The sequence below is a fragment of the Squalius cephalus genome (genome assembly GCF_949319135.1).
Source record: "Squalius cephalus genome assembly, chromosome: 15".
Lineage (NCBI taxonomy): Eukaryota > Metazoa > Chordata > Actinopteri > Cypriniformes > Leuciscidae > Squalius > Squalius cephalus.
This window is the reverse complement of record NC_137136.1, coordinates 5,474,187-5,487,883: the sequence shown is the minus strand read 5'-3', so window position 1 is coordinate 5,487,883 and position 13,697 is coordinate 5,474,187. Positions and strand designations below refer to the sequence as shown.

The window sequence follows — 13,697 nt, the reverse complement described above, 5'->3', positions numbered from 1 at the left end:
CTACTTATTAAAATTGATGACCATTTGTATCAAATCAAAGCCTGGGAAGTCCATGGCTATAATTCCAAAACAACCCTTGAAATTCTGTTCAAAAGCGCCTTTGAGATTATTATATAGCCACGGGTTGATTTTTCTTGCCACATTTTTGGGGGTTTTCTCTGGGTGACCTACAGGCCAGCCTGTGCCGCTTGAATAGTTCAAAACAGCAGTATTAACTTTACATACTTCTAAAGCCTCATTCAGATGGGCAATAATTTTATCTTTCTTATTCTCAATATGTTTTACTTTATAGTCACCTTTTACATCAGTTTCATGTAGAGGAAGACCCAGATGAAAGCTGTTTTTCTGAATGAAAACTATTTTCCCTCTTACTTCTTTCATGCTTGGTATTTTGTTTTTAACCCAACTTTTAGTATCCTGTTCAAGTTGGGATATAACATGATCCGGAAAATTATCGTGCTTAACTCTAACCAGCACTGTCTCAGTTTGGTATATAGATAAAAAATCATTTATTTCATTTAAAACATTGTTGAATGTTGTATGTTGGGAAATCGGTCCATGCACAACTTTCAGATTGTCCCCAGACACTCTGAGGTCGAAGTAGCGTATCCCGGCTTTTAGCTGGTCCTTTAGTGACCATGCCTGACATTCTGCTGCTACTCCTCCATGAAGAGCCAAGGAGTCATGGGTACCAGGAATAGTGAGGGTAGAAATTAACTTTTCATTATCCAGAGTTTCCATCCAGCCAATTTTATAATTTGCAGGGAGATTGAGTGTTTTCCCATCATTAAACACTTCTTGTTGACTACTCTTGTGCAGTCTGTGGAAAAAAATCAGAACATCATGTCAACAATACTTGACATAAAAGTCAGCTCAAATCATAATACATACATACAGACTTGTTGTTGGAGATTAAGATTTATTTAGATGGAGATTTATTATTCATTATTCATAGATCCGCTGCGTATGTTTTTAAGGCAAACATTATTTCAGAATGTTTACTATTTCCACAGAGACACTTCAATCGTGTCACGTGACACCGCAGCCACAATAGCGCTGTTTGACTGATATCAGGTTTTTATTTATTTATTATTATTTTATTAATATTATTTTTTAATCAAAACATTCTCAAAATTGGTAAATTGGAAAAATCAAAATTGGATTGTGATATATACACTGGGGCGGCAGTGGCTCAGTGGCTCAGTGGTTCATGTAGGTTGTCTACAAACCGGAAGGTTGGAAACCTGACCAAGTGTCGAGGTGTCCATGTGCACGTAACCCCAGCTGCTCCCGACGAGCTGGCGAGCTATATGTAAAGCGCTTTGGTGGCCTTAGGTCTGTGAAAGCACTATATAAATGCAGTCCATTTACCATATATGTATATTGTCTTTTGAACATATTTATAATGATTACGTTATCGGTGCTCGGGCCGTTACACACCGGTACGCATTACAGGTGTTGTTGACGAGAAGTATCTCAACATCTTGGGCAGCATTAAAAGGTGTCCCTCTAATGGACATTTCTGCAGTGGCTAATTGGTCATCCACAGACACCTTTTCCAGGTACTACAGTTAATGTTAAGTTAATGTGTTAATGTGGCAGCCCCTGGTGCTATGGAAGCGGCAGTTCTGTTGGGACCCTCAACTTCGGCTTAAGGTTAGGAGTAGCCTCCTCGTGACCTTGTTGTTATGACCCATCCAGTGGGAAGCTCTGCCTCTGACAGTCAGTTAGAACGAAATAGAACGAGAGTTACATTTGTAACTACAGTTCTATGAGTTCTGGATGACCGCCAGAGCACCCTGTCACTCGGAGTCTCGCAAGAAGATTCTATAGAGACAGTTTGCAGGATGTCATGGGTTTAAATAGAGGGGATCCCCATGACGTACCTGGTCATGTGATGACTTTGTTGTTATTAGACTCGACCTGTGCATGAGCAAGAGAGATAATATTCAGTGGGAAGCATTGCCTCTGGCGGTCATCCAGAACTCAAAGAGCCATAGTTACATATGTAACTCTCGTTTTGACGCCTTGGGAGTGAGAATGAGTTGCCGTTTGCCAGTGCGCTCCAAAAGTGTGATAAGATTTGCACGAGACGTTCCTATCGCAAAGCTGAAGATAAAGTGTAGGCCTATACCACTTCAATACCACTTCACCACAAGTCAATATCTTAAAACAGTCACATAAACTTAAAAGACTGATAAAATGAGAGGAAAACAATCCTCCACCAACATAGAAAGCTTTTTAAAGCCTACTACTCATGACCACTTTTAGAATTTATCATGTTCTATTGTATTTATTGTGGTAAATTTTGACTAACTTGTAGAATTTATAATAGATAATCTGTTAAGGGAATTTTTTTTCAGCAAAGATTTTACAACTGTGGCATTTTGAACAGTTTTTAAATGTATAGGTTGTTATTTTTCATAAATTCTATAGATGGAAAGAGGATATTTAGAAGGGAGGAAAAAGGAAAAAAGTTGAAGCGATACTTCACCCTAATCGGTTAAGTATCGCATTAAGCTTTGTATCAGTAGAAACCCGGTAGTATTTTCGAATGGCCGTGCTTCCCTCCCTCATGTCCCCCTGAGAAGAGAGATTTCTGTATTTTGTGTCTGGAAAAACACCTCAGATGACGCAAAAATCGTCATTTTGCGACATCAGAGGCTTTTTTGGCCAGAGGCGAGAGACTACAGTCAGTAGTAGGAGATCTGCATGTTTTCAACCCGCCCATAGGGGGATCTCACGATAAAACACCGTCTTTTCAGCTTCATGACAACAGGGCCTTGTTTACACTGTCAGTGAAATGTGATTCAATTCCGATTTTTTTTATGTGTTCTATAACGTTTGACGTTCTGTAATGTTTGACGAACTTCGCATAGGCTATATCGCAAAGCTAGCATCAAGCATATTTCGTGTTCGTCCATCTGTGCAAGAACCTCCTTTAAGCATGCGTGTTGTTTCTGATAGTATGTCAAGTGTAAACACATGAATCGGATATAGGTCACAATTGAAAGAACGTGTAAATGGACAGTCAAAATAGGCAACAAATCAGAATTGGGCATCAAAACCTGCAGTGTCACCCGCATAGAAGCAGGCTCCACACACTTTAACTACCCAGGAATCCTTGCGAAAGGCCAATCAGACGACGGATGGGAGGAGATTTCACTCACGGATAATTGTTGACATGGCTGAGAAGAAAATATTACGGTTTTTATGACCTAAATGTACATTTTACCAGTTGTTACCTACAGTTTTACAAACATCATGGTCATCGAGCAGTGGTTGATGTCTCACACATAATAATAGCATGTTTAATAATACGATCGCATTATGATTCATTAAATAAATAGAACCGAATGGCAGGGCTTTACTGAGTCATATTTAAACATACAGTAGTATGAATAATGAAACCTGTAAATTCATCTGAAATGCATGCACATTTTCATTATGTGTTAAAATTGTAATCTTAGTTCAAATGGAACATTATGTATTATTATGTACAACTGTATACATCATTTAAATAAGCATGATATATCTATTATATTTAGTAGGAATAGTAGGTATTATAGGTTTAGTAGGTTTAGTAGGTTTAGTATTATAGTATATGGAAGTCAGTGGGGACCAGCAACTGTTTAATTACCAACCTTCTTTAAAATATCTTCTTTTGTGTTCAGCAGAAGAAAGGAGATCATACAGGTTTGGAACAACATGAGGGTGAGTAAATGATGACAGCATTTTAATTTTTGGGTGAACTATCCCTTTAAGCAAAGCTTCATTTGCCCATCACTATATATAGGCTAATTTTAGGGCGTAGTATAAGTACAGTAGGTGAATTGAGACGCAGTGTTGTTAGATTTTTAATTATATTAGCCTATTATATTATTAATTTAATTTAATTAAAGAGCGCTTTTAAAGGCCAGTGAAAGCATAGGCTACAGTCAGTTAAAGGGTTAGTTCACCCAAAAATGAAAATTCTGTCAGTAATTACTCACCCTCATGTTGTTCCAACCCCGTAAGACCTTCGTTCATCTTCGGAACACAAATTAAGATATTTTTGATTAAATCTGAGAGCTGGATCACTCCTCCTTAGGCTTCTAAGGGATTGGAATTTGCTGGCCCTGTGAGAAAGCCCTAACCACGCCCCCTGAGCGTTTGGTATTATAAAAAAGTGATCAGCTAGGTGTGGACATGCAAAATCGGCAGCTGAGTTACAAATCAGGCCGGCTGGTCTGTTATCCAACCATGTGTTACAGCCTGTGCCTTGTGAGTTCTTCTCCTTATGTACAACGTCCTGACTCTGTTTTTTTTTTTTTTTAAAGCGCTTCTGTGTTGTACGTCACACGTAGGCTCACTATTGGCCGACGCTGGTCATGTGTGTGTGATGCGTGTGATGTACAACACAGAAGCGCTGCGCTGTTTTACTACGTGAACTCACTCGAGGCCCAGAGAGATGGAAATGAATAGTGGAATAAAGTCGCTATTTTTGTTCGTTTTTTGCACACAAAAAATATTCTCGTCGCTTGATAAACTTAAGATTGAGCCACTGTAGTCACTTGGACTATATTAACGATGTCTTTAATACATTTTCTGGGCCAGCAAGTTTCGATCCCATAGAAGCCTATGGAGGAGTGATCCAGCTCTCAGATTTAATCAAAAATATCTTAATTTGTGTTCTGAAGATGAACGAAGGTCTTACGGGGTTGGAACAACATGAGGGTGAGTAATTAGAATTTTCATTTTTGGGTGGACTAACCCTTTAAGTCCTATTCGGACGCTAATTGTTTCTCATGTCATGGGCTCCTATACATATATAGTATTTTAAACATTTACAGGAGTAATTCGGTTATTTTAGTGCCGCCTGAATCCATAATATCAGTGTTTTTTCTCACTCAACCCACGTAAAAATCCCCGGCCAAATTACTGTTTTTTTTGACAAACAGGTCGTGTGGTAATTTAATTGCCGTCTGAATCCACATCTCTGAATTTACAAGAAGAGATTGCAAATTCACTGTTTAAATCCTTTTTGATCACTGCCGAGCACCGTACGTAAGATGTAGCCTATACACTTTTATTACTGAAATGCTGGAAAGTATTTACAAGAACAATATTTCATCGCAGCTCCACCTCAGCGAACACTGTAACAAATGCTATAGTTAAACAATTACAAACAACTGGTTTTCCCTTTATTTTTAAAATGTTTTCATGACAGATATTATGGGAAAAACCTGGCTTTCAGATATTTTCAAGAGATGACAGAAAAAGAAAAATTAGCCATAAGAAATTAAGTAAAGTTAGTTTGAGTAACCCACTTTGTAAACAAGTAATTTTTATTACTTTAACTTAACTAAATTTGCAAAACAAACAAACAAACAAACAAACAAACCTCACGAGGGAGCATATGGAACCCTGCTAAATGTTTCAAACTTCAACCCCCCACCCCTATTCCTCCCCCGGACCCCGGGAGTACTGGCACTTATTTTCCCACTTTAGGAACTGCATGTTAGATAATCAGCTCCATCATGTTAGTTTACGCTGAAACTCATCAGAGTCTGCGGGATTTAGTCGGTCGGTGCTCGCAACAGCAATATTATGCATTCAATTTACAGGGAATGCATGCATGCACTGTTAAAATGTTGGCTTTAATGCACTGTGAGTTGCTTTGGAAAAGTGTCTTCCAAATAAATGTAAATGCAACTGGAAATAACAGAATTGAGATAAACAAAAATGTTTTAGCTTTACTGTATGGGTCAGGAAGTCCAAAAATATCAGTACAATCCTTTGTACTTTCACTTTTTTCCACAAAAGATTTATATCAAAGAAAAAAAAAAAAATGAAAACAATGTAAGAAATAAGGGTAAATGCACAAGATTCTGAAAACAAGGAGAGATGAGACCTATAGATTTATATTCATTTCATTAATCAGTCATTTGATGATCATGATTTTCTCTTTAACTGTCCATAAGCCTAATAACCCACCCATTTTGGCAAATACAAATAAAATAAAATACGTTTAAATTGTGATTTCATACTCACAGCAGCATTAGGATGCACAGAATTTTCCCAGGAATTCCCATCTTCTTCATTGTCTAAGTTTAACACAGAATAAAACAATAAAAAAAGAAATGCATTTTTATTTTTTACAAATATAATTTTTTTTTGACAGATAAAATAAAAACTTATTACATTTAAGTTATTTCAATATTTGTTATGGCTTTAAATGTTTTTAACCTATTTAAACAATTGTTACTGGTTCATGAAAAAGATAAAATAATACCTCACACTTCCTGATGGACCTCCAGAAACAAGTGCCGATCACAGCAGCGTTTTTAGATCTAGAACAGCTAGAGTTCTGTGGGAGCTTTAAGAACTCATTGATATCATGTGATTGGCTATTGGCTTGATATATGTATTTGCATATAAAATGGCCCCTGAATACATTTGGGCTGCGTTTCCCGAAACCTTCTTAACGCTACGTCGTTCTTACACCTTAAGCTGTACCTTATCGTTAATACGTGTTTCCCGAAACGTTCTTAGTTGAGTATAGTCTACCTTCTGTAAGTCATACGTTCGGAAGGTTGGTCTATCTTATCACTGTTGCAGGTCTATACGAATATAATTATGAAGTTTTAATACACTCAGAGAGTGTTCAATTAGGCTAATTCAAGTGTTTTCATGCAAAGAATAAAATTGACATTACACTGATTGTTGTTAGATTTTTAATTATATTATTATATTATTAATTTAATTTAATTAAAGAGCGCTTTTAAAGGCCAGTGAAAGCATAGGCTACAGTCAGTTAAGTCCTATTCGGACGCTAATTATTTCTCATGTCATGGGCTCGTGTATACGTATAGTAGGCTATTTTAAACATTTACAGGGGTAATTCGGTTATTGTAGTGCCGCCCGAATCCATAATATATCAGTGTTTTTTCTCACTCAACCCACGTAAAAATCCCCGGCCAAATTAGTACCTACTGTTACCTACCAGCCTAATTACCAACAGGTCGTGTGGTAATTTAATTGCCGTCTGAATTTACAAGAAGAGATTGAAAATTCACTATTCAAATCCTTTTTGATCACTGCCGAGCACCGAACTGATGTAGCCTACACTTTTATTACTGAAATGCTGGAAAGTATTTACAAGAACAATATATCATCGCAGCTCACTGCAACATGAGCGCTATCTATTTATCAGTTGCGCCACTACAGACATTCATCACACAAAACTGGGGTTAGGCTACTTTGTGTTCTTCCTTTACTGTTACAAGTCCTGCTATAAGCAAACTGATTTTCCATCAATGACAGCACAAATCATATGGATTTAAAGACTGCGAATTGCAGAGAAAAGTCTCAATATAGGCGCAGTAAGCGATTACATGAAAATAAACGTGAAACTGTTACATGAAACTGTTAAACTTGAAGCTGTTGAATAAATAAAGCCAGCAGAATGTTTGCTCCCCTTTAGGTCTTTCATTAACGCAACAAGAAGCAAAATAAACCGGCATAACATTTTTGTTATTCTTGTGTTGTGCACTAAAACACAGATAGTTAACTTTTTGTGTATTTTTTGAGGAATGGTCAGGATAATTTTAATAATTCGATTAAAAATTCATCATATTTTGACAGCCCAATGGGCTGCAGACCACATTTTAAAAAAGTGCAATGGTCAAAGTACCATTAATGGGAAAAGTGTGTTAGTATATGCATTGGAGTGTATTATGTAATACACCAAAGTAATACAACTTTTTTTTCACCATTTCAAACTGACTATTGTTTCTTTATTTCATATCACATATCTTTAATTTTGTAACTACGTTCTATATGTATAGCCTATGCTTTGCAAGCATGCAAAATTGTGAAAAGTGCTATATACATTTGAATTGAGTCAAGCAATAGCCATACCTGATATTCAAAGTGTGGGTATAGAAAGGTAAAGATCATAATTATAAAACTTACTTCATTATTATTATTTTTGCAACTCAAAACACATTTGCTGAAAACGTTTATACTTTTTTTATACTCAACAAGTAGAACTCAAATACAGTTCATATATTTAATCATAACAGGTCAACAGAGGATTCAACAAAAAATAAATTGCTGAAGTAATACTTACATATTTAACTAATTAAATCATTTCATTTGCAAATTGCTCATTGTTATGCGCTGTATAGGCAAAAGTTGTGTTAGGAAATTCTGCCCTTACAGCACAACAAACTAGTTTCAGTTCATACCTCACATTTTATCTGGTTTGTACAAAAATAAAGTCTTGCACAAAAAATTGCAACAAAAACAAATTACATAGCATCATCAAAAAATTATTTTATCATTCTCAGATTTGAAATAAGCCTACATGGTGAGACTTGTTCCTTTAGCTGCAATGGGTTTCTAGACTCACAAATGTACCAAATCTGCAACACAGATTCCCAATAGTGTGCACTTTAGCGAGTTCTGTTGTTTAGCAAAAGTACAGCAAAAGCGATTGTTGGTTAGTGTGATGTCATTGGCTTTATGACGTGTTCGAGCATAGTGTTCTTGTCAACTTCTTGTTCAAGGGTAGGCCTATACGTCGGGGCAGTTTTCTTCAAGGCATAACTTTCAAACGTCTGCTCTCAAAGATATGACATGCAAAATCAAGTCAAACATACAAGAAGCCTTTTATCATACCACTAGAACATGCACTAGACAGAAATGTCGTTGAACATGTTAAGATAGCATTCACAAATGTGCTTTTATCAGCATTTGGTGAAGGTTAGCTGGAAAAGGAGAACTATAAAACTCAACTGTGGGTTCTATTTGATGAAATGGATTAAGTAGTCTCGTCACCTTCATTTATATAATAGTGTTAGACAGTAGGCTATTCTAGGTTATTACGTGAGGAAGTTTTTTGTCCGATAATTAGAATCTCTGTTTTTTTTTTTTTTTTTTTAATAATGTTTTGTCAGCATTGCGATTTTCTTTATACACTCTTTAGCCTAATAGACGTATTCACGTTTAAACACAGTTTAAACAACGTATTATTCAATGCTACTAATATATATATATTTATATATTAACCCTCTGGGCTTCTTCATAATTGGGTCACACTTAGCTTCCTCCCGCCCGAAAACGGGCGAAGCCTTAAAATTGTACTTAACTTTGTCCTAGGATAACCATTCAAATATTGTTTTGTTCTATAATGTTTTCTGATTATTATATAGAATTTTTAGAATTTTTTATGATACTTTGCATTAATTATGTAATTTTTATGAGCTATTTTTTCCATTAGAATTAATATATATATTTTTATTTTATTTATTTTATTTTATTTTTCAATAAATGCAACATTTCACATCAAATTAGAGTGCAGGCCTAAAAAAAAAAAATATTTCAAGTGAGAAGAGCGCCACCTAGTGGCTTCAAAATTTATTAATTTGTGTCATGTCCTATAACCGCCCATAGGCGGCCTATAGCTTTTTTATTTATTTATTTGATTTATTCCCATTCGGAAAGAAAACAATTTATTACTAATCAATCACTGAATGGAACAACACAAATTATATATCATTTTAAAGCTTAGAATCTCAGCTTTTTAATGCATCTAATTAAATGTATTAATTCCTAACGAGTGCTGAGTAATCCCTCTAAAACCAAGTGTACCGCCAGCAGGCGCCACCTAGCTGCGAAAATATTTATTACCATATTTTTCAAAAATCTTGCCTTGATAAACACAAAGTTGATGTCATTTGAAAGCTTAGAGTCTGAACTTTACAGTGAATGTATCCACTTTGAAAAACTCTTAAGTATTGCTGAGTTATTTGCTGATACATAGAATTTCTCTTTTTTTCATAATCTATAAAATAATGTACTGCAATGTGTCAAAAACATCATACAGCTCATGAAACATTCTCAGATAATTGAAAATGGCACTTCATTTTTTACAGCATATTATTACAATTAAAATGAGCCCAAAATTAACATAATCTATTGCTTTTATGACAAGATATTCTTCATGGAGAAAAAATTGCCCATGAGGGGGTGTGAAAGACTGTACAAAAAGGCTATCTCTTTTCAAAATGCTGTAATTTTTGATTCCTTTATCCAAAAATTATTTTTTTTTTATCCAGATGCAGCTAACATGTAGGGGGACTTCACTAAAAAAGAATTTTCCTCCTACCTTATTTCCTTCCTGAGTTATTCCATGACAAATATGAAAGATATGCAAAATCATAATAAAAATTATATATATATATTGTCTTTTATCCACCGTTTCTTGGCGGGACAATGTCCAAATGTAATGTAATTTATATTTTCAAAAAATTTAAAAAGAGTTCTTTCAAACGATACCTACCTTTTGACTCTCCTTGCTATAGTTTTGGAGTTATTATGATTATATAATTTTTATATAGTTTGGGGCAAAATTTGCTGTTTCAGTCTTACCAGTTCATTTCTCTGTGTGTGTGTGTGTGTTTGTGTGTGTAGGTGTGTGTGTGTGGGGGGGGAGGGTGTCTTATTTGCACTCTTGATGTTCTAGAGTGTCACCCCTTCATTGCTGTACACTTTTTTCAGCACAGTGGCTGATCTGTAGCTTGTACCACCAAAAGTTTCTCTGAGTTTTCCTATTTTTTCGTATTTCCCATTCATTTCCTATGTCGCCCGTTTTCGGGCGGGAGGAAGCTAAGTGTGACTTTTTTTTTTACGACCCTTTAACATATCAGAATCATCTCCTTGATTTTTTTGTGTGTTCATATAGGTAATAAAAGAAAAGTCACCAAGTTTCACCCCCATCCGATGAAGCAAAAAAATTAAACAATTCGAAACGTTCAAGTTTTCGCCCGTTTTTGGGCGAAGAAGCCCAGAGGGTTAAGTTGCTCAAGCAAGTGGTAAAATATTTATTTAACCATGTAGCCTACTTATATTAAAATCGCAAACATTTTAAATTAAAACTTATATTTGACAAAACAGCCGACTCTCATGCCTTTTCTTTTGCATTTAAATTTTAATACAATAAATATTGCATGTCACAAAGAACTTGTTTTTCCAACTCACGAATGAGACGAGTGTTGTTCATTATGTCGCCTTGTTGAGGTAAATTGTAGTTTTCCATGCTTTACCCCGGTCTTAAAGTAAAAAGATGACTGTGAAAAATAGTAGTAGGCCTATTTAATACATTTATGGGGAGATTACTACACTTTATTTAATTAAATATGCATTTATGGTGAGATTATTATAGGTTATTTTCATGTCGATCTGTGTTTATTTTGACCACGACCCATGCGCTGTCACTTTAATTCAGCGCGTGCAGCGCGTCAAAGATAGACTCGGTGCGTAAACGATCTCTGCACTGCTGTAGTAGCCTATACGCACCGCTGTATTATTATTACGTTAGACTTTGGCTAACATCGCGCGATGTTTCAGATAGTACGGAAAGTGTAAACACATAAATCGGATATGGGTCACAGATGAAAGAACGTGTAAACGGACGGTCAAAAAAAAAAAAAAAAAAAAAAAAAAATCGGATAAAGGAAACAAATCAGAATTGGGCATCAAGACCTGCAGTGTAAACGAGGCCTTGTTTTCAGAATAATAACAAATTTAACTTTTTTAATTTATTCATTTAAACTAATTATTAGGCTATCATTTTTACCACTCTCTATGCCTCCACTGGCATGCTCTGGCGCCCCCCTGGGGAGGCGCGCCCCAAACTTTGAAAACCCCTGGGCTAGATCGCCCTGGAGTGGTCACTTGCCATTATTAAAATGTAAATGCATGGGTAAGATGACACCTAATAGATGTAAATGCATAGATGTCGCCTAATTTATTGTTTTCTATACCAGTTTACAACTGTTTCCTCTTTATTTTGTGTGCAGCTGTGGTGCTTCATTGTGAGTGACGATTCCTCATTTGTCCTTTATCCGTCCATGTTTGGGCCTAAGTTATGATTCAAGTCGAGCTTCTAGTGCTAAAATAATTTTAATAATCATAATATAATAATTACTTCTACAATAGACTAATGCTTTGTTTTAGACAGTATTAGTGTTTCTTTTAATTTCACATTTGTCTTGCTGTGGTGGCATAACACTACTAAAATGAATACTAAGGAAACACTGCTAGGCCTACCAGAAAATTTCGTATTATTATTATTATTTTTTTTAAATCTGAACAGGTTTTATGCATGAACCCGTCTCTTCTTTTGTCAACAGGTGTGGTAAACTGGAACACATTTTCAGAGGAGCATATATAAGGACCTAGCCTGGGAAAACCCAGACAACTTCAGGCAAATTTAGATTTGCTCTGCAAGTAGTCTGGCAAAGAGCTCATTCGAGCCCATTTCTAATCCGCCGAATTCGCGGCACCAATCAGAAACGTTGGGGCGGGCTTTACACAATGACGATCGCTCTGATTGGTTTTAGGTCTATCCAGTTGCGCCCAGAGGCATTTGAGCGACGTCCATTGGTGAAGCGCGCCAACTTTTAAATGCATTATTATATTCAAATTGCAAACACATGAGGACAGTCTCCATGAAAGACCCACTGGCAGATCAACGTGCTACTACATTTCTCTCCGAAACGGTAGGAAATTAAGTTAGATTTAATAGAGGATTTTAACTGTGACAAGATGATTGACAGGGCAGTTTACATGACAGGATGCACGCCACAGATCCGTCCGATATAGATGACGAAGTAGTATGTCCCAAAGCTTTCCTACTTTTTTTGCTACACATTCAAAAGTAAATACCTCTTTTTCCATTTTCTAATAATTGTGCCAACAGTTGTTGCCTTCTCACCAAGCTGCTTGCCTATTGTCCTGTAGCTGCCCATCCCAGCCTTGTGCAGGTCTACAATTTTATCCCTGATGTCTTTACACAGCTCTCTGGTCTTGGCCATTGTGGAGAGGTTGGAGTCTGTTTGATTGAGTGTGTGGACAGGTGTCTTTTATACAGGTAACGAGTTCAAACAGGCGCAGTTAATACAGGTAATGAGTGGAGAACAGGAGGGCTTCTTAAAGAAAAACTAACAGGTCTGTGAGAGCCGGAATTCTTACTGGTTGGTAGGTGATCAAATACTTATGTCATGCAATAAAATGCAAATTAATTATTTAAAAGTCATACAATGTGATTTTCTAGATTTTTGTTTTAGTTTCCGTCTCTCACAGTTGAAGTGTACCTATGATAAAAATTACAGACTTCTACATGCTTTGTAAGTAGGAAAACCTGCAAAATCGGCAGTGTATTAAATACTTGTTCTCCCCACTATACATAACTCTGTATCTAATCTCCTGTTGCATTCAATGCAATTCTCTCTACAAAGACTGTGAAACCTACAGGGGATGTGGACTGAGGGGAAAACTACAAGGATTAGATTCTACTGTTTTTATGTGGCTGGGGGCACTCTCTGAGATCGGATTTTCTATTGGATGTAATGCTGCAGCAGTAGCCCAGAACATACAATATTAGTGCCAGAACATATTAGGTGTGCTTGTTCATTTGTCTCAAAAGTATCATAAGATTTGTTTGTCAGCGGTGCATTTGGCTTTTTATTAATGTTGTTGACATCAGTTAAAAAATTTAGCAAAAAAGTTTTCAGCAAAATCAGATGTTTAAAATTATTAATTTTTTTTTAAAAAAAGAAGAAGAAAAAAGAAATAAAGCCCAATTCCAAAAGGATATATTAGTGCTGGCTCTACACTCTAGTTGAGCTGGGTCAAATAATTGATAAAAC

General features: G+C 36.1%; 1 protein-coding gene across 1 annotated transcript; it reads right to left on the bottom strand.

The window, feature by feature from the left end:
• LOC307173041 (1-phosphatidylinositol phosphodiesterase-like) lies at positions 1 to 822 on the bottom strand (the record flags this gene model as incomplete). The annotated part of the gene is made up of 1 exon (XM_079895845.1): positions 1 to 822. A coding segment is annotated over one exon (822 nt), but the record flags the coding sequence as incomplete, so codon positions are not given.
• Positions 823 to 13,697: the final 12,875 nt, after the last annotated feature.